The following is a 20,571-nucleotide window of genomic DNA, read 5'->3' on the forward strand; positions in this document are numbered from 1 at the left end:
GCAGTGATGTAGGACGTGAAGAGAGGTCCTTCATCCTGGATCCACAGCGTGAGGAGCCCAGCATATTGTCTCTGGTGATAAAGGCGCCTTCCTGACATTGCTCTGTATTTTTTTTATATGAGAAGCAATAACAATTACTCATATTATTTGAAATTTTAAGCCACAATAGAGAGCATTCGATTTGGGGAAGGTGGTATTTTAGCTCAGTCAGAGCTGTCAGTCAAAAAGGGGGACTGGGTTATCAGCAGCTTGGCAGTAATAACTTTTTTTAAAAAGGAAGTATTTATTATTGTTTTATCTTTTCATTTCACTACTAATTATGTCACATGATCGGAATATTGAGTTGGAGCACTTTGAGGAGAGAAGCCGGGGTCACCGATCATCTCGGCGTGGAAGTGGCGGTGGAGGAGGTGGAGGTGGCAGCGGCGGAGGAGGGGCGAACTCGCGTGGAAATGGTTTACCAAGCCCTGCTCACAGTGCTCACTGCAGCTTATACAGGACCCGCACTCTGCAAGCACTCAGCCAGGAGAAAAAAGCCAAAAAAGTCCGCTTTTACAGGAATGGAGACCGCTATTTTAAGGGGCTTGTGTATGCTGTCTCTCAGGACAGGTTTAGGTCCTTGGATGCTTTGCTGGTGGAACTGACTAAGTCTCTCTCAGATAATGTCAACCTGCCCCAAGGAGTCAGATCCATCTATAGTATTGATGGAAACAAGAAGATCACCAGCCTGGATGAATTGCTGGAAGGTAAGTGAGAAAGAAACAATGCCTTCAGGTGAATGGAAGGCTAAGTCAGAAATCTGATTTTGAACAGCATTGCCCTCCAAGAGAAGTCATACAAAGACTACAGCACAATACAAGTGGATAGACCATTTCCAATAAAGAAAGTGTATTTTTACAAAAGTAGGCTGGTTTCATTGAAGACAAATGAGAGATTGTAAATGCTGGAGCTCTGGTGCAATGCACACAAAATGCTGGAGGAACTCAGCAGGTCAGGCAGCATCTATGGAGGGAGAGTCCTGATGAAGGATTACAGCCCATACATTGATTGTTCAGTTCACTCCATGGATGCTGCCTGACCTGCAAGGTTTCTCTAGAAATATTTTGTATGTGATTGCTATTAATGCAAAGACAAGGGGGAGTTTTCAGATGGGAGATTTGGATACTAATTATGGAATAACCTGTTCTGATAATCTCTTCTAGTATCATCTTCATTTTTTGGAACTGTGTTTTATATATTACTTTTAATCTTATGTTTCCATAACACCAGTTTGGCTTGATATACTTGCATATTATTTCTCAAATTCCTTTAATTTAGCAATCAGAAAGGGTTCCTTCCATGGTGCCGTAATACTATTTATGATATTTAAAGTCTAAAAGATGTGGGAAGATCAAAAATCTGAGAAGAAGGTAAGATGCTGTACAGGAGTCGGACTAGTAAATTATCCCCTGGCAGCCCATTCTGACATTCAATAAAAGCATGGCTGATATTCCACTTCAGTTGTACCTGCCTTCATTGCCCTTAAACACTTTGACATTTGTAGCATTGAAAAATCTACCCTGACTCAGCATTTTATATATACCCAATTACTAAGCACCCAAAGCTGTCTGCAGTAGAGAATTCCTGACTCTCAAAGTTCTTGAATAATTCCATCAAGGTTTTTCTTGTACCCTTCTCTAGGACTCCAATGCTGGGGAAACTTCATCCCATGATTTATCCTGTTGAGCCCCTTCAGTCTTGTGTTTCAATGAGATAGCTGTTTCTTTCTTATGTCATGCAAAATAGCCCTTGTGTAATTAGTCTCACTTGCGCAAATCCCTCAGACTGGGAGTCAGTAGCACTCCCAGTATGGCATGTTTTTCCTTAGCAGGGATAACAAACTGCACAGTATATTTAGAGTTCACAAAGAACTTGTATAATTGTAATAGGGCTTCATTACTCTTACATTCATATAACTTTTGTATAAATACCATACTTTTCACTCCCTCACTTTTTAAAGGGACTAACTTTAAAAGCTAAGACTATTTATGATAAATTCAAAAATAAACTTTTTATGAAGAGCCTTTATTGATTCACTGATTCCTTTGACCTTATAATAATGTTAATCAGCAAGATGAAAACCTTTGAATCAGATTTCCCTTGAAGTACAATGACATGGATAATCCTGGAGTTAATAATTTAGAAGTGACAAGACAAAGTAAGTAACTTTGAAATGCGTCCTTAGCTTAATTGTGAATTGTAAATTGTTACTTTTTTAATTAGTGGACTGAGTCTCATTTTACTGCTATCAACTTGGAAAATATCATAGCTTAGGATCTCCAAGACTATAGAATGGTTTCTGATGACAGTGTTAATGCAGTGACTCTCAGACCAGAAGAAACATTTATTAGAAATACAATTCTACTAATATAACAAAATATCCCATATTGCCTCATAGTGTAATATTCCTTCTGGTGTTCATTATGGAACTATTTTAGATTGTTTTTAAGTTAATTTCACTTAGTAACTCTTTTGCATCTGTAAGAAGGGAGAAACTGACCTTAAAAATGTTGTTGACAATCCCACAGATTTAGTCTGTGCTCTTTATTCATCCAAGACTGCAAGCTAGTTGGTCATTCATGGGCTTGCTGATGAGAGTCAAAGGAGTGTTGTTTAATGACAATAGGAATGTTTATGCAACGTAGTGGATAATGTGTGGTCGACTTGCTGTGCACCACCAACCATATTGGGGAAAGCTTTTGCTTCAGACAATAGACTAACAGTGTTAGTCTGCTTGCAAATGCAAAGAAGAGGCCTAATGTGTAATACCAAACAGTGGATGCTGTGTTCCATTGAAGACTGAAGTTAGACCATGGCGAATATCTGAGGATCTACAATTTCTAGATTTTTTGAAGTTTCACCTATATAGCTGTAGGAGATATATATAGCTGTATCACAATGGTGTTACTGTAATATATTTAATAAATTTTAGTATATTTTTCCATAAAAAGGCTCAAAAATCTGAATACGTGGAAACAAGGGTAAAGAACCCAGGAAGTGCACATGATATTCAAAATAAAGGCCTGTTGAATTGAGAATATCTATACAATTGTATTTTCACATTCACCCGTTTTAAAGAAATACTCTGAGATTTGGTATTTGGTTCCAAGATGGTATTGAGCTGCAACCTCTACAGAGCTGCAGCTCAGATTTAGTTGCTTTTCTAATTATTATGAGGATGTTTTTAGGGACAGAGAGGGAAGTTACGGGGTCTGGTTAGGGTTAGGGACAGGGATGTGATGGAATTAGGCATGACTCTGGAATCTAAATCTTTGTTCTGTGTTCAAAGACCACTGACAAAGAATTTGGGCACCTGTGGTTGGGTTGTTGGGTGTCAGACCAGTAGAGATTGGACAAGGGCCAGGTCAGTGGTTGCAGTGGGTTCCAGAGTCGGACTTGCATTGGAGCTGGAGGTACCCCCTATGTTCCTGAATCAGTGAGATTGGAGTTCGAGGCCTCATGTTCAGGGTCCTGTCTTCAGCAAGGCCGGAGTTCGAGGCTTAGTGTTGGGTGATCAGTATGCCCTGGGATCAATGCCAAGGATTGAGTTGGAAATATGGAAATTGAGATCTTTTGGCTGAAGCCAAGTCTGCAAATTTCTGTGTGTCCATTAGAGAGGTCAAAGTCCAGTGTCTGTAGGCCCAAGTCCATGTCCGCTGGAAGCCTGTCCTGGGATTAAAGACTGTGTATGTGTCTGGATGGGAGGGAAGGAGGGGCTTGTTTTTACTGTTTTTGTTTTGTTGCTTGTTATGTTCTGTGTCGTTCTGCCAAGCATTGTGGGCATGCTATGTTGGCACCGGAATGTGTGGTGATGCTTGCTAACTGTTACCAGCATTTCCTTGGTTGTGTTGTTTCTTCAAACTTGAATCTTGGATCAAACATTGTAAAAACTTTAACCTGGTATTATTTACAGGAACATGCATATTCAAAAAGTATTATTTCAAAAAAATTAAAGCATAAACAAATTTTTATAATCCATCAATTACCCACTTTGGCATTCTGTTTTTCTTATTAAAAATCTTTATCCTCCTTGGACAGCTAGTCAGTTTATCAGAAAGCTTTCATAAATACTATTTCTATTACCCTTTACAAATAATAGTATTTCCCTGCATTAAAGAAGATGTTACCCCTGATTCTTTGGCCAGTGATGTTGAACCGGTGCCCTCTGGCTATAAGTTACACGATCATATTGTACAATGTCTCCTTTTATCAAAGCCATTCAAGTTCCCCATTAAATTCTCCTTAACTGTCTATTGTTCTAGGTTTCTCTTATTCTGTAAGTGTCATTCCAATATACCTCCTCTGCATCCTCTCTAAAACAAAGTGCCCAGAAGTGGCCATATTCCTCTACTTGCATCTTTGACAGAGAAGCTAATCCTACATTACATCTGTTCTCCCTGCACTATGTCAACTGCTCGCTGATACTGCCATTCACTCTCACAATGCAGATGACTTACAGTGGACAATTCACCTACTAACCCATGCATCTTTAGTTGTCTTATGTGGAAGAAATGCAAGAGCTCAAAGGAGAAAGTGCAAACTCCATGCAGAGCACACACATGGTCAGAACTGAACTGGGTTCTCTGTATCTATGAGCTGTGCCACTGTGCCTCTTTGTGGGTAAATTTGGAAGTGGATAAAGAATTTCATCAGCAACATCCTGATGTTTACCCACCTGAACGTGGACATGCCTTTCCCTTTGAGAAAGGCATGTGTAAATCAGAATATGTTAAGAGCAATTTTAATAGCAGTTTTAGAGTTCAAACTAGGTAAGGACAGGATGACATTGGGTGCGGGCTCTGCAGTTACAAAGTAGATTTGATGATAGGTATTCAGCTGTAATAGTAATTCTGTGAAAGAAATGCCCGAGAAACCTTTAATAAAGCTTTTGTAGCTTTTGTACTGAGTTTTTGAATGTTGTTGATTATCTTCCATGCTATGGTCCTGCCTACATTTCAGTTTGCAACTCTTCATTGCTACATCACCAAGAGAGCTAGTCATGCACTGATTCTTTAGAATCAGAGAAGGCCCAAGTTGGACAAGGCCATAGACTTGAGAGCAGCAAAACAAGGCTTTTAATCAGGAGGGAAGGGGTCATTAGAATAGTCCATCTCACCAGAGGCCACACACATTGAATCTGATATTGGAGGGCCAGTCCTGATATGTCGGAACAGTATTTGAAGAGATTCTTCGATGACTGGCTGCCCACTGGATTTGGTAAATATGCTTCATAACAGTAGCTATGAACATGACTACTGCCCTTTGACTAGGCCTGAAGGTTCATTCAGGGGTGTGCCAGAGACTTATAGCAGTTGGCCACTTTGTTATCAAACAGATAACAAATACCTTTCTCACAACTAGTAGCAATTACATCAACTTTGTCCATAATATCACCAGCCAGAATGCACGTACGTTCAAATTTGCAGTTCTGACGGGCTTCCACAGGATTAGAGCATAATTTTCAAGGCATAAATTTCCAGATCACTCAGGAGTGCGCATTAATTGGAATGGTTTCCAGTATATTAAAATTATGATTGTATGTAACCACAGGTAGATAATTCTCCAGATGAGCTGAAGATTCCCATGTAGCTCTCCACAATGTCTTCGTATCTTGAAGACTAGCTACTGGAGACAGAGGGCACCATGAAAGTATGGCTGATAACCTCAGTGAGGAACCTCACCAACAAACCCAGACCACTAATAAAAAAAAATGTATCTGTAAGGAATGCCACGGAGTAAATTACTGCCATAATTAAAGTGCATTTCTTGTACCTTGGTCAATATGCATCTACCAGTATCCTAAGAATAGTCAAGATATCAAGCACTTTCCAGAGCATTTTGTAGCACTAACTATCTGGAATGACCTAACCGTTCTGATATTCATTTAGCCTCCAGAAATGCACCCATCTCTCAACATGGGAATCCTATTTTTTTATGTCCCATGTGTAACCTCAAGTGCCTTGTCAACTCACCCTTGATAGCATCATTGTTTGATCTCTCCATTCCACATTTACCACAAAAGTTGGAGAGTAGGCAATTGTGTCAACAAATGTCAGCCCAAAGAACTGAAACTGAATAAACGGTACAGAACACACCCACATGTATATATCCTTGTGCAGTTTCAGCTAGCTATTCTTCCTCTTCCTTAAAACATTAACTATACAAGTGTTGTGTTAGATTAGGGTGAACAAATTTCTGATAACTAGACTCAGCAGACCACAGATGTTAGACTCTAGTGCAAAGGAAAACGAGCTGCTGGAGAACTCGGTGTGTTAGGCAGCATCCGTGAAGCAAAATGGACAGTCGTCAATTTGGGCTGAGACCTTTTATCTGGACTGGATTTTCTGTTGGGTGAGAAACTCCTGCTGATGTGTTTAGTTTTAGAGCTTGTGAAGGCCTTGTCATAGACTGTATCTTCAGTAGCAAGTGAGGGGCAGACTGCTGTCAGGAGATGAGAAAATACTTGGGACATCTCTGTCACTGTTGTTCATCTCATGTATCAACCCCCCCCCCCAACTCCCCCCCCTTTTCCAAGGTTGGGATGTCTCTCATCCTTTCAATGGTTGATTTCATAGTGTGAGATCCAAAGTGGGGGAGCTCCTTACAAATTCTTTGCTGCTGACCGATGTTTCCTATCCCGTACTGATAACTGGGTGCATGATCTTTATCCAGCTGAACAGAGCTTGCAGCGTTTTGTAATCGCCAATGCAGACTTTAACATTGCTGTCCTTGCCTTTACCATCTGCACTTGCTAAAGTGATGAGTAAATCACTAGGTGAAAACTTGGCCTGTTTTCTTCATCAATGTACGTATTTGAGCCCTCTGCTACAGGACCTTCACCTCTGAAGAGGATTTTCTCCTTGTGAGTGGCTTGTAGGAGATGTGAAGTTTTTCTAGTTCAGGGGTTCCCAACCTGTGTTCCACTGACCCCTCAGTTAATACTAAGGCTCCATGCCATAAAAAAAGGTTGGGAAGCCCTGCCCTAGTAGATAAACGATGGGTGTGAACCACTAAGACTGTTATTGTTCTCCTGATCACTTACAAATCATTGTTGACCTCAAGACTAAATGATTGTGTTTCAAGCCGTAAGTGTCAATGAAGTAGTTCTATCACCGTGTAGTTGTGCCACCACCTCTGACGCCTTGTTGGTTATCTTCAATGATACGTCCTCTGTGGATATGAGTTGATAGGCGGCTGCAGAATCATCTTCTCTACTTCTGCTGACTTCTCTCATAAAGAGGAGAAGAAGAAACTAATGAATAATGGAATTTAGGCACAGAGATTGCAGATGCTGCAATGAGGGAAAGTGTTCAGCAGAATGCAAGCAACATTTTCTCTGAGAAAGAGGATAAGTGCCACTGGTGACTGGATTGAAGGTGAATAAATAGAAAAGGAGAGTCCTGCCTGGTGACTTGTATACAAGGCATTAATTTGTAGATGATTAGAGCACTGTGCTCACTTTACATAAGTTGATTATATCATTAAAGGGCTTGCAGCACCAAATGAGGCAGCAGTTGATTGTAATGCTTTTGAAGGCTTCTGCTGGCTAGATCTTTCCAGGTCTTTAGGTCTACAATAAAGTAGCTGTCCAATGAATCAACCCCAGAATGCCGTCAAGTAACGAGTCACTGAATCTCTGAGAAATCTGCATGCGCCCACTGTCCATTTTGTTCTCCTTTGTGATACAGCAAACTTCTGTGACCATGAAGTATAAATGCTTGAATTGTGATTTTAAAGTGAGAATTTCACTTGTCTATCATCATACCCGTTTAGCTTTGATTGGTTGGGAAGCTAGCTGTTACCATATGCTGAACAAATATATGGTAGTATATTAAAGTACTGCAGTCTGTGATAAGCAACTCTTTCATAGTGAGGTGGGTTGTTAAAATTCAATCCTGCATATTCATAAAGGAAAGGATCCTGTATGGCTTCTCAAGTTATCCTCCTATCCCCAGCTCTTTCACAGATTCTGCATCCCTTTAAAAAATTACACCATTTAGTTTTATCATCTAATTCCTATTCTTTCTACCAAAACGCACTATTACACAATATTTTCTGTAAAACATCCTCTGTTATGTTTCCATTAAAAGTTTCTATCTGTCCTCCTGAAATATGTTACAGTCCACTTCATCAGCAGTTTCATGACTTTCTACAAATGTTGAAGTCATGCTCCATATATGCTTGTCCAGATTGTTACTATTTATTAAAGAGAATGGCCCCAACAATAACTTAAGTCCCACATTCTCCAGTGCATTCTGAATGCTACATTCTACTGATTCTAGCCTCTGTGCACTGTTCTGCCCACAATTTTTTGAGAGCCATCAGCTATCTTGATCCCACTCTTGAGGGAAAAGTGAACCTCTAAATCTTTCTGTCTCTCTCCAGTCTCTGTACTACTAAAAACTTTTTAAAACACTTATGATGTAAGATCATGGACTTAGTACTGTTAACTTGTTTTCTCTGCTATGATGTTACATTACTTTCTGTTTTTATTTCAGATTTCCAATATCTGCAGTTTTGTTTTGCTTTTAAACTGTTCCATTTAGTCTAATTCCCTTGCAGTTTTTAGCCATGTCTTTGCAACAAGTTGGAAAATTGACAATGTATTTCCTTGGGTTAAAGATGTTTTAGCAATGCAAACACAATTTAAAGCTCATTGAGTTAATTATTTTATCTACATTTCTTCTCAACACATAGAATGTACTTTTCATTAAGAACTTGCTGATCCGGACATTTCCTGCCTCAAACAAGTTCATAGTCAGTACTGGGGAGGAAATGAATCTGCATTGCTGGGCACAGTGCTGATGTCACATTTCCTCCCTTTCAATAATGAAACCTGGAATGCTGAGTTTCTGTGACTAAAATGAAATAGCTCAATTGTTTTAAATACTGCAATCAGGCCCTAGTATTCAAAAGCATAATGACAGCGATACAAAGCAGGATTGTCAGTATTTCAGTAGAAAATAAATTGATTAACCTTTAGAATTTAGACAGTGTAGAATTTGTGTTCAGGCCTTGAAGAAAAGTTCCAATCTTTACTCTGTTCTAGCACCCTTTTAAACACTGTAAGGATTGTCTATTCTGTTGAAGAGTTCTGGTGTTTTTCTTTAATTAAGACATATTTAGAAAGAACATTCGTTAAACTGGAAGGACCTACCAGTGTATTTTTTTTTGTCCCATTTGCTACATGCACCGTTATTCAGGTTGTTGTGCCGGCAGTCATGAATTTATTACCATTTATTTCCATGCATTTGGGTTTTAAAATACACGATGGGATGAAGTGAAATCTGACTTGGATCAAGTTAAAGTCAAAGTCAAGTTTATCGTCATGCACAAGTGGATGGATGCACAGGTGCAATGAAAAACTTGCAGCAACATCACTGGTGCATAGCAACATATAAGCATCCACATGAAGAATATAAATTAAATGAATTAATGACATTCTTATCAAAAGAGCACAATTCAAACTAAAATGTCTATTTAGTGCAAAACGATCAAAGTGGTCACAGATTTATAAAACTGCTGTGATTAGAGTTGTGCTAGTTGGTTCATGAAGCAAATGTTTGTAGGAAAGTAGCTGGTCTTATCTTGAACCTGGTGGTGTGGGACTTAAGGTTTCTGTACTTTCTGCCTCTTGGTAGCTGCAGAAAGATGGTATAGCTAGATAGCAGAAATACTTGAATGTGGATTTTGCTTCTTGAAGCAGTGCATCCTGTTGATACTGCAAATCGTGGAGAGGGATATACCTGTGATGTATTGGGTAGAGTCCACTACTCTCTGTAAATATTAAAGTATATATATATATAAAATAATGTAGTATATAATTAATTAATTACTCTCTATATAATTATATTATCAATAAAAACATGCACACCAAAAAATTTGTACACAAATTACATTTAATGTACATGGTTCTCTTTAAGTAGTTGTTGTGTTGCCTTTATGGCATTTGTTTAGTTTATAATATTTTCACTTTAGTAATTCATTTGTTAACATTTTTTAGTTAGAGTTAGGATTGTTTAAAGTAAATTCATTGTCTGTGATATATCACGGCATGCAATGACATCACACCCTGTTTCGCCGCATCTTGTGGGAAAATACCGGTTTGGAGAAACGGGAAGGAGGGGGCTCACATGTGCAGGATCAGCGTAAGAAAAGTTTTCTTTCTACGCACTAGAAACATCAGTGGAGCAACGCCGTAGGTTCATGAGATAATCAATGTGTTTAATTAAATATGTTAACGCTGATTCTGTTAAAAGTAATGACGGTTAATAAGGTTTATGTTTTTGTTAGTTAAAGAGTTGTGGATAGTTTGTGTTGAAGTGTATTTAAAGCAGTCAATGGCGTTGGTAGATTCTGACTGTATGCTGCACTTTAATGTAATGTAGTTGTTGTAGTTTTACTTTTGCAAGTATTTACGATGTAAATGTGATATCAAGCAGGAAACAAATACTGTATACATTTTGTATTGTTTTATCAACAGTTTTCACCTTACGTTAATGTGGAAGAGTGAACAGTAAATGGTTAATCTTACTGCAATCCTGTTTTCATTGACTACGGTTTACCTCAGTGTTTAGTTCAGAGTTCTCTTACACCTGAGCGAGAACACTACAGTGAAAAGGCGGCATTATCAGGTGTTTCAAGTGCTGCAATGACAACTCAATCCAACATCAAGTCATTGCCATCCAGTGACAGGGGCAGTAGGGCATCATCAAGTAAGGCCGCCCATGCAAGAGCTAAGGCAGAAGCCGTCAAGGTGCAAGCGTTTTACGCCGAACACGAAGCAAAATTGAAAGTGGAAGTGGCTGCCAGAGAAGCCGAAAACCGGAAGGAAGCGGCTGCCAGAGAAGCCAAAAACCAGATGGAAAGGGTAAGGATAGCGTCAGAGATAGAAGTGCTGACGCTACACCAAGAAGCAGAAGCTGCCAGGGTGGAAGCAGAGTTAATAGAAAATGCTGAAGAAATGCATGATCTGGTTGACGTAAAATCTACCTCAGAAAAGATCAGATTAGAACACACAAGCGACTATGTCCGATTTCAAATAGACCTGAAGATTCGTTCTTCCTCTCCATATTTATACGCTAATGCCCCATTTCATGAGGAGCCTCAGAGAGGCCCAATTGCATCACATCCATCCGAGGAAGACAGTTTACCCTTGCAACTCCGTGATGAATTCAAGAATGAAAGGGCTGATGACAAATACTTCTCGACACCGAACTTACCAGATTTGGCGAGAAGAGAGGCAAAGGCTGAATTCAGAACAGCAAATTCCATAACAGAGGTACGCTCTCAGTCATATACCCGCTGATATATTCCCCCAGGCCGCATGCCACTTGCAGTTGAACCCATGGCACAGTATTTAGCACGACGAGATCTCGTCACTTCAGGACTATACCAGTTTGACGATAAAGCTGAAAATTACCGTGCATGGTACTCCACATTCACCAACGCTATCGACGGAATCCAGCTCAGAGCAACCCAAGAGTTTGATCTTATGGCGAAATGGCTGGGAAAAGAATCATGCGAACAAGTGAGACGCATACATTCAGTGTACATCAACAACCCCAAGCTAGCCTTACGCAAAGCATGGGAGAGACTTTGGGAGGGCTATGCGGCCGCCGAAATTATTGAAGCGGCACTATACCGACGTCTGGAAAATTTTCCTAAGGTGTCAGCCAAGGACCACATTAAGTTAAGAGAGCTCGGAGATTCACTCATGGAGATTCAAGGTGCCAAAGAAGATGGCTACTCAACTGGTCTATTATACCTAGATACTCCATACGGGATTAGACAAATCATGGACAAACTTCCATTTGGGCTGCAGGAAAGGTGGGTGTCCGTTGGCACAGAGTACAAGGAAGAGAACAATGGTCGATTTCCTCCCTTCGAGTATTTCACTAGGTTTGCGTGCAAGGAGACGAAGAAGCGAAACGACCCTAGCCTCATGGGTCCAGGAAGCAGTACAATTTACACCAAGCCAGATAAATCCACTTCAAATAATTTCAACATTAATAAACCTGTCTCAGTGCTTAAGACTGAAGCCTTTACAACTAACAACGACCCTAGCAAGAATTGTCCATTGCATAACAAACCCCACTCCCTCAAAAATGCAGAACGTTTAGGGAAAAACCCCTTGAAGAGAGGATGGCCCTTCTCAAGGAGAAAAAAAATATGTTTTAAATGCTGTTCCTCTACCTCTCACCTTGCTAGAGAGTGTACGATCACCGTGAAGTGCCCGGAATTTAATAACACTAATCACGATGGGGCCATGCATCCCGGCCCGTTACCGCAAACCGACAAAGCTCCTTCACCCCCACAACAGGACGGCGGGGAGGGAGAGGCTCACTCCAAGACAACTATTGTCAGCTCGAGCTGCACAGAAGTTTGCAGTCAAGCTCAGTCAAGCCGTTCTTGTTCAAAGATCTGCCTCACTAAGGTGTACACTAAGGGAGCCAAAGACAAGGCCATCAAAGCCTATGTAATTCTGGACGATCAGAGCAATCGCTCACTAGTCAGTCCAGAGTTCTTTGACTTGTTCAACATTGAGAGTAATCAGTTCCCATACTACCTTAGAACTTGCTCAGGCAGCGTGGAAACTTATGGAAGGAAGGCAGAAGGCTTCCAGCTCGAGTCCCTGGATGGTAAAGTCGTCATCTGTCTCCCTCCACTCTTAGAGTGCAATGAAATTTTGAAGAACTGCACTGAGATCCTGATGCCAAGTGCAGTGCTACACCAGCCACATCTCCACCACATCGCCAAACACATCCCAGAACTGGATCCAAAAGCAGAAATACTCCTGCTATTAGGAAGAGATGTTCTCCAGGTGCACAAGGTTAGGCAGCAGGTCAATGGACCACACGACGCCCCCTTTGCACAATGCCTGGATCTGGGCTGGGTGGTGATAGGAGAGGTGTGTCTTGGCAATGTACACAAACCGACAGTTAACACACTCAAGACCAATGTGCTAGAGAGTGGCCGCCATTCAATTTTTCAACCCTGCGCAAGTTTCATGTGTATCAAGGAAGCACGGCAGGGTTTTAACAAATGTAAAGTAACCGACAAGACGCTGGGTCAGTCAGTCTTCGCTCAAACTGAGTATGATAATAAACTTGCTCCATCAGCTCAAGACGTCATTTTCTTAAAAATGATGGACACCAAGGTCTTCAGAGATGAAGCAAATAATTGGGTCGCCCCACTACCTTTCAGAGAACCACGCCAGTGCTTGCCAAACAACAAAGAGCAGGCAGTCAAGCGGTTCACATCCTTGCAAAAAACCCTGAAAAGAAACCTGAGATGCAGCAACACACCCGATTGACCCACAAGGTACTGTGCACACTAACGGCAGAGGTCACAGCCATTATAGATGCACAACCACTCCTACCCGTGTCTTCTAACCCGGAAAACCCCTTCATACTCTCGCCATCAATGCTCCTTACGCAGAAGGCAGGAGCCCCCCCCTCCACCAGGGGACTTCTCAGATAAGGATTTGTACACAAAGCAATGGAGACAGGTCCAGGCTCTGGCAAATCGGTTCTGAACTCATTGGAGACATGAATATCTACCTTTGTTACATCACAGACAAAAGTGGACAGAACCCTGCAGGAATCTTCAAGTTGGAGATTTAGTCCTGCTTGGGGACAAGCAAATTGCCCGCAACAGCTGGCCAATGGCCAGAATCACTGCCACATTCCCTAGTAAGGATGGACATGTCAGGAAGGTTGAGTTGAAAACTACCGACCAAGGTGATGTGAAAATTTACCAAAGGCCAGTTACAGAAGTCATTCTACTTCTACCTAACGACTAATTTAGAGACTGAAGTTTTGTATTATGTTCATTGTGACCTTACGAAGGTCAAGCGGGGAGTGTGTTGCCTTTATGGCATTTGTTTAGTTTATAATATTTTCGCTTTAGTAATTCGTTTGTTAACATTTTTTAGTTAAAGTTAGGATTGTTTAAAGTAAATTCGTTGTCTGTGATATATCGCGGCATGCGATGACATCACACCCGGTTTCACTGCATCTTGTGGGAAAATACCGGTTTGGAGAAACGGGAAGGAGGGGGCTCACATGTGCAGGATCAGCACAAGAAAAGTTTTCTTTCTACGCACTAGAAACATCAGTGAAGCAACGCCGTAAGTTCATGAGATAATCAATGTGTTGAATTAAAAATGTTAACGCTGATTCTGTTAAAAGTAATGACGGTTGATAAGGTTTATGTTTTCGTTAGTTAAAGAGTTGCGGATAGTTTGTGTTGAAGTGTATTTAAAGCAGTCAATGGCGTAGGTAGATTCTGACTGTATGCTGCACTTTAATGTAATGTAGTTGTTGTAGTTTTACTTTTGCAAGTATTTACGATGTAAATGTGATATCAAGAAGGAAACAAGTACTGTATACATTTTGTATTGTTTTATCAACAGTTTTCACCATACGTTAATGTGGAGGAGTGAACAGTAAACGGTTAATCTTACTGCGATCCTGTTTTCATTGACGATGGTTTACCTCAGTGTTTAGTTCAGAGTTCTCTTACACCTGAGCGAGAACACTACGGTTATGTTCCTATGCGTAATGTACATATCGGGGGTGCCACAGTAGCATAGCAGTTAGCACGATGCTATTACAACTTGGGACGACAGAGTTTGGAGTTCAGTCCCAGTGTTCTCTGTAAGGAGTTTGTATGTCCTCCCCGTAGAATGTGTAGGTTTCCTCCAGGTGCTCAGGTTTCCTCCCACAGTCTAAAATCGTACCGGTTAATAAGTTAATTGGTCATTGTAAATTGTTCAGTAACGTGGCTAAGGTTAAATTGGAGTTGCTGGTGTCGCAGTTTGAAGGGCCAGAAGGGCCAATTTCATGCTGTGCCTCTAAGTAAATTGACTTGACTTCAGTGTTGAAGTGCTTCAGAATACACAAAGTTTCTTTTGAATCTAATATAAAATGCATGGATTATTTTTGTCTTGAACTCTGGAGCAATCAACATTTATCCGACTATAGGAAAAGAACAGAATTTCTAAATCAAAGCTAACAACTGTTAGTGATTTTCCTTATAACTTGTGTCACTGGTGAATCACAGCAACGTATTGCAGGCAGCTTATAAAACTTGTAAATGTACGTCTTCTGAACTACTCTCACTTACAATCTGCAGCCTGTAATTTCCCTTTTTTGAACTGTCTTAATGAACTAGCAATTTCACAATCTTTTGAATGACTTGGTGGACTTAACTCTCAGGCTTGCTTTATGCAAACAGAAGTGTATCATCATGGCTGAAAGAGAGAGAAGAGGGGAGAACTCCAAGCCAGGCTAAAACAAAGAGCCATGAAACTTCCTCCAACCAGCATCTTGTTAGCAAATACACAGTCACTGGAGAACAGTATTGAGGACCTAAGAGTAAAATGGCTGTGTCAGAATGAAATGAAGAATTACTGCATTCTCTGTTTCACAGAGACATGGTTCACTCCAGATACATTGGTAAGACCTGAAGACTTTTCAATGCATAGGATGGACTGGACAGCTAGTTTGGAGAAGGCAAAATGTGGGGGTTCTGCGTTTCATGATAAATTCTTAGTGGTTAGATGCTTAGATGCAGTGGTTTTGTTGCATTCTCATTCCCCCGACCTGAAACATCTACTGATTAGGTGCTGACTCTTCCACTTACTTTGTGACCCTGACTGCATTTTATATATCACCAAAGGCCAGTGTTAAGCAGGCACTCAAATGTATTGAGTGCCACCATCTGCAAACAGGAAACAGCCTATCCTGACTTCTTTCAAATAATTGTTGGCTATTTCAGTCAGGCTTGCTTGAAGAAATCACTTCCCAATTGTCATCAGCATATCACCTGCAGCACCAGGGTCCCAATACACTTGACCACTACTGTACTATGATTCATGCCAAAGAAGAACGTGGTAACTGTCTCAGTGCTTTTTGTCCCGTTGCACTTACATGCACTGTGATGAAGTGCTTTAAAAAGTTGGTGATGGAACATATCAATTTCTGCCCAAGAAGCAACTTGAATCCACTGCAGTCTGCCTACCGTCACAACAGGAAAACAGCTGGTGCCATTTCACTGGCTCTTCACTCAACCCTGCAACATCTAGAAAGTGAGGATGCGTGCAACTCAGATGCCATTTCACTGGCTCTTCATTCAAACCTGGAACATCAGGATGCTCTTCGTTGACTATAGGTTGGTATTGAATACTATCATCCCCTCAAAACTAATCAATAAGCTTCAAGACCTTGGGCTCAATACCACGTGTAATTGGATCCTGGATATCCTTACTTGCAGATGCCAGTCAGTTTGGATTGGCAACATCTCTGCATTCTCCATTAGCACAGTGCAATGCAAGGCTGTGTGCCCAGCCCCCTGCTCTATTTGCTTTGTACTTATGACATTGGAGCACAGCTCTAATGCCATATTTAAATTTGCTGAAGACCCCAATGTCATAGGCCAAATCAAAGGTGGTGATGAATCAGCATATAGAAGAGAGATTGAAAACCTTTGTGAGTGGTAGCACAACAATAACCTCTCACTCCATGTTAGCAAGACCAAGAAGCTGATTATAGACTTTAGCAAAAGGAAACTGGAGATCCGTGAGCCAGTCTTCATCAGGGGATCAGAGGTGGAGAGGGTGAGTGACTTTAAATTCCTCGGTGTTATCATTTTAGAGGATCTGTACTGGGTCCAACATGGAAATCTCATTATGAAGAAAGCACGGCAGCCCCTCTACTTTTTCAGAAGCTTGCAAAGATTTGGTATGTCATCTAAAACTTTGATAAGCCATCTTGAACCAAAGTTCACTCAACTTCACGTCCCATCACTGAACTGTTCCCACAAGGTATGTACTCAGTTTCAAGGACTCTTCAGCACTCATTCTCAATATTTATTGCTTATTTATTATAATATTTTAAAAAAACATTGTATTTGCATAGTTGGGTGCATTTTGCGCATGGATTGCTTATCCATCCTATTGAGACAGTCTTTCATTGATTCTATTGTGTTTCTTGTATTTACTGTGAATGCCTGCAAGAAATTGATTCTCAGGGTTGTATATGTTCACATATATATACTTTGATGATAAATTTACTTCGAACTTTTGAATTTTAAAGTTCATGGTAAAACTACTTGTAAGTTGAACAGGAACCTGAATTAAAAAGGTAGAACAAGTGAAATCATTCATATCTGAGGGATGAAGACATTTTTCCCAGCAGCATTTCGAGTCATTATTGTAGCCTCAATTATATGTTATTGTTTTAAAAATGTGTTTAAAAGATGAATGTGCAGTTTCCCAGGAAGTAAACAATGTCTGATGTTGTCACAGCCAAAAAAATTAAGTTTTGTCTTCAGTCAAAAATGCTTAAATAAGGAAAACTTCTCCTGTTCCACTAAAAACATCTAAAAAAAAATTCCTCGATCATTGTAAGCAGCCTATGTAATAGTAGTTAGCATATTTATTTGTTAACTCACTAAACTTGGTTCTTTCTCTCAAATATATTTGTCAAACTGGTTTAAATTATAGTTGGTTTTTGCAGAAATTGATGCAAAGGTATTCAATTTCTTTTTGGTTCAGGAAGGCCAACTGTTACGTGTACCCAAATACTTAGTCCCTCAAAAATAGATCTGAAAATAAATGTCATCAATCTTCAGTGGGAAGAATTGAAATTAGACCAGTTTGGCCTTTAGAACATAGAATAGTGCAGCACAGTACATGCCCTTCGGTCCACAATGTTAGGCTGACCCTTAAACCCTGCCTCCTATATAACCTCCCCATCTTAAATTCCTCCATATACCTGTCTGGTAGTCTCTTAAATTTCACTAGTGTATCTGCCTCCACCACTGATTCAGGCAGTGCATTCCACGCACCAACCGCTCTCTGAGTAAAAAACTCAGGGCTTCTTAAGAGAGTTTCAGAAATCTAAGAGTGTAAGTGCATATCATTGTTCTAAAACCAGCTTTCAGACTTTAAGGCTTATTTTGTTCTTCATCTCCAGCCCTTTACCTTTCCCAACCACCTTGCTTCACCTATCATCTTCTAGCTGCCCTCCTTCCCCTCCAACCACTTTTTAATTCTGGCATCTTCTCCCTACCCCTCCAGCTCTGAAGAAGGGTCTCAGCCCAAAACGTCGACTGTTCATTTCCACGGATGCTGCCTGACCTGCTGAGCTCCTCAGCATTTTATGTTGTTTTGTTACTAAGCCATGTACAGGACACAGGGACGTGCTGTTGTGTTATATAAATTGTTTCATTTTTGTCGGTCATTTGGCTTCATAAAATTCCTATTGTCTTATTTCACTGATTATTCCATTATATACAGAGGTTCACGTATAAAAATGTACATACTGTGTACATGTTAGTGAGAAAATTTTTAAGGTAGTAGTGATGGACCAGTGACCCAGAGAACTGGATAGATAATCCATTGTTCAAATTTTCTAATGTTTAAACGATTGTTGCAAAAACTCAACTCCTTTCAAATGTCATGTGTGGATTAATGGTGCATGTTTAATGGGGGAGGAACAGACAGGGACACATTCAGTTGGTTCTTCTTCACATCCTGACATATGTGTATTGTAAGGACCTTCCACTTCCAAAAATTAACTGCTGTGACCAGATATATTGATAATACAGTGATGTTCAAGAGTTTATGACTATTCAGAAATCTGATGGCAGAGCGGAAGAAGCTGTTCCATTTGAATTGACGTTGAGTGGGTGTCTTCAGGCTCCTGTAGCTCCTCCCTGATGGTAGTAATGAGAAGAAGGTATGTCTTGGGTGTGGGTTCCTTAATGATAATGCCATCTTTTCAAGGCATCAGTTTTTTAAGATGTCATTGATGCTGGGGAGGCGAGTTCCCATGATAGAGCTGGCTTAGTTTACAATCCACTGCATCTTTTTCCAATCCTGTGCAGTGGCTTCTCCATACCAGACTGTGATGCAACCAGTAAGAATACTCTCCAGAGGAAAATTAGAACAATAGATTATCCATCCAGTCCTCTGGTCTTGTAGACCTCTATCAAGTCCCCTCTCATCCTTCTACGCTCCAAAGAGAAAAGTTCCAGCTCTGCTAACCTTGCCTCATAAGACTTGTTTTCCAATCCAGGCAACATCCTTCTAAATCTCCTCTGCACCCTCTCCATAGCTTCCACATCCTTCCTATAATGAGGTGACCAGAATTGAACACAATACTCTAAGTGTGGTCTCACCAGAGATTTGTAGAGTTGCAACATGACCTTAAACTGTTAGAGTTCTTTGAGAAAGTAACAAAGGAGAGGCAGTGGATGTCATTTACTTGGATTTTCAAAAGACATTTGATAAGGTGCCACACATGAGGCTGCTTAGCAAGATGAAGTCCTGTGGCGTTACAGGAAAGATGCTGGCATGGATAGAGGAGCGGCAATAAAAGGGGCCTTTTCTGGATGACTGCCAGTGACTAGTGGTGTTCCTCAGTGGTCAGTATTGGGACCGCTACTTCTCACATTGTTTGTCAGTGATTTGGATAATGGAATTGATGGCTTTGTGGCATAGTTTGTGGATGATGGGAAGATAGGTGGAGGGTAGGTAGTGCTGAGGAAACAATGCGATTACAGCAGGACTTGGACAAATTGGATGAATGGGCAAAACAGTGGCAGATAGAAAAAAGTGTTGGGAAATGTATGATAATGCATTTTGGTAAAAGAAACAATAGTGTGGACTATTATCTAAATGGGGAGAAGGTTCAAACATCAGAGATGCAGAGGGACTTAGGAGTCCTTGTGCAAGACTCCCAGAAGGTTAATTTATGGGTTGAGTCCGTGGTAAAGAAGATAACTGCAATGTTGTCATTTATTTCAAGGGGAATAGAATGTAAAAGCAAGGAGATAATGCTGAGGGTTTATAAGACAATAGTCAGGCCACACTTGGAGTATTGTCAACAGTTTTGGGCACCATATCTGAGATAAGATGTATTATCATTGGAGAGAGTCCAGAGGAGGTACATGAGAATGATTCCTGGACTGAAGGAGCTAACATTTGAGGAGCATTTGGCCTCTTTGGACCTGTACTCATTGGAACTTGGAAGAATGCAGGAGGTCTCATATTGAACCTACTGAATGTTGAAAGGACTAGATAGAGTGAATGTGGAGAGGATGTTTCTTGTGTTGGGGTATCCAGAACTCGGGGGCACAGTCTCGGTATTGAGGGGTGACCTTTTAGAACAGAGGTAAGAAGGAATTTTTTTAGCCAGAGCGTAGTGGATCTATGGAATGCTCTGCCACAGGTTGCGGTGAAAGCCTGTGGGTATATTTAAGGCAGCAATTGATAGTTTCCTGATCGGTCAGAGCATCAAAGGATATGGGGAAAAGGCAGGTAGGTGTATGGGGTTCAGTGGAATTCGGGATCTGCCATGATGGAATAGTGGAGCAGACTCAATGGACTGTATGGCCTAATTCTGCTTCTGTGTCTTATCATCTAACAACTATTGTCCAGCTACACTTTTGAATCAGGTGGGAACCTCCAACTGCGACAGTGAGAGACTGAAAATGTCTTTGAACACTTTAGCCAGAAGAGAT

General features: G+C 40.7%; 1 protein-coding gene across 2 annotated transcripts in view; it reads left to right on the forward strand.

Moving 5' to 3' along the window:
• Positions 1-319: 319 nt before the first annotated feature.
• dclk2a (doublecortin-like kinase 2a) overlaps positions 320-20,571 on the forward strand; it is a 337,808-nt gene continuing 317,556 nt past the window's right edge. For both annotated transcript variants that reach the window (XM_059963368.1, XM_059963367.1), the window contains exon 1: positions 320-746. In XM_059963368.1, the coding sequence (XP_059819351.1) occupies positions 320-746 (427 nt within the window). The remainder of the gene's footprint in view (positions 747-20,571) is intronic.

This window comes from Hypanus sabinus, chromosome 3 (genome assembly GCF_030144855.1).
Source record: "Hypanus sabinus isolate sHypSab1 chromosome 3, sHypSab1.hap1, whole genome shotgun sequence".
In the NCBI taxonomy this organism is placed as follows: Eukaryota; Metazoa; Chordata; class Chondrichthyes; order Myliobatiformes; family Dasyatidae; genus Hypanus; species Hypanus sabinus.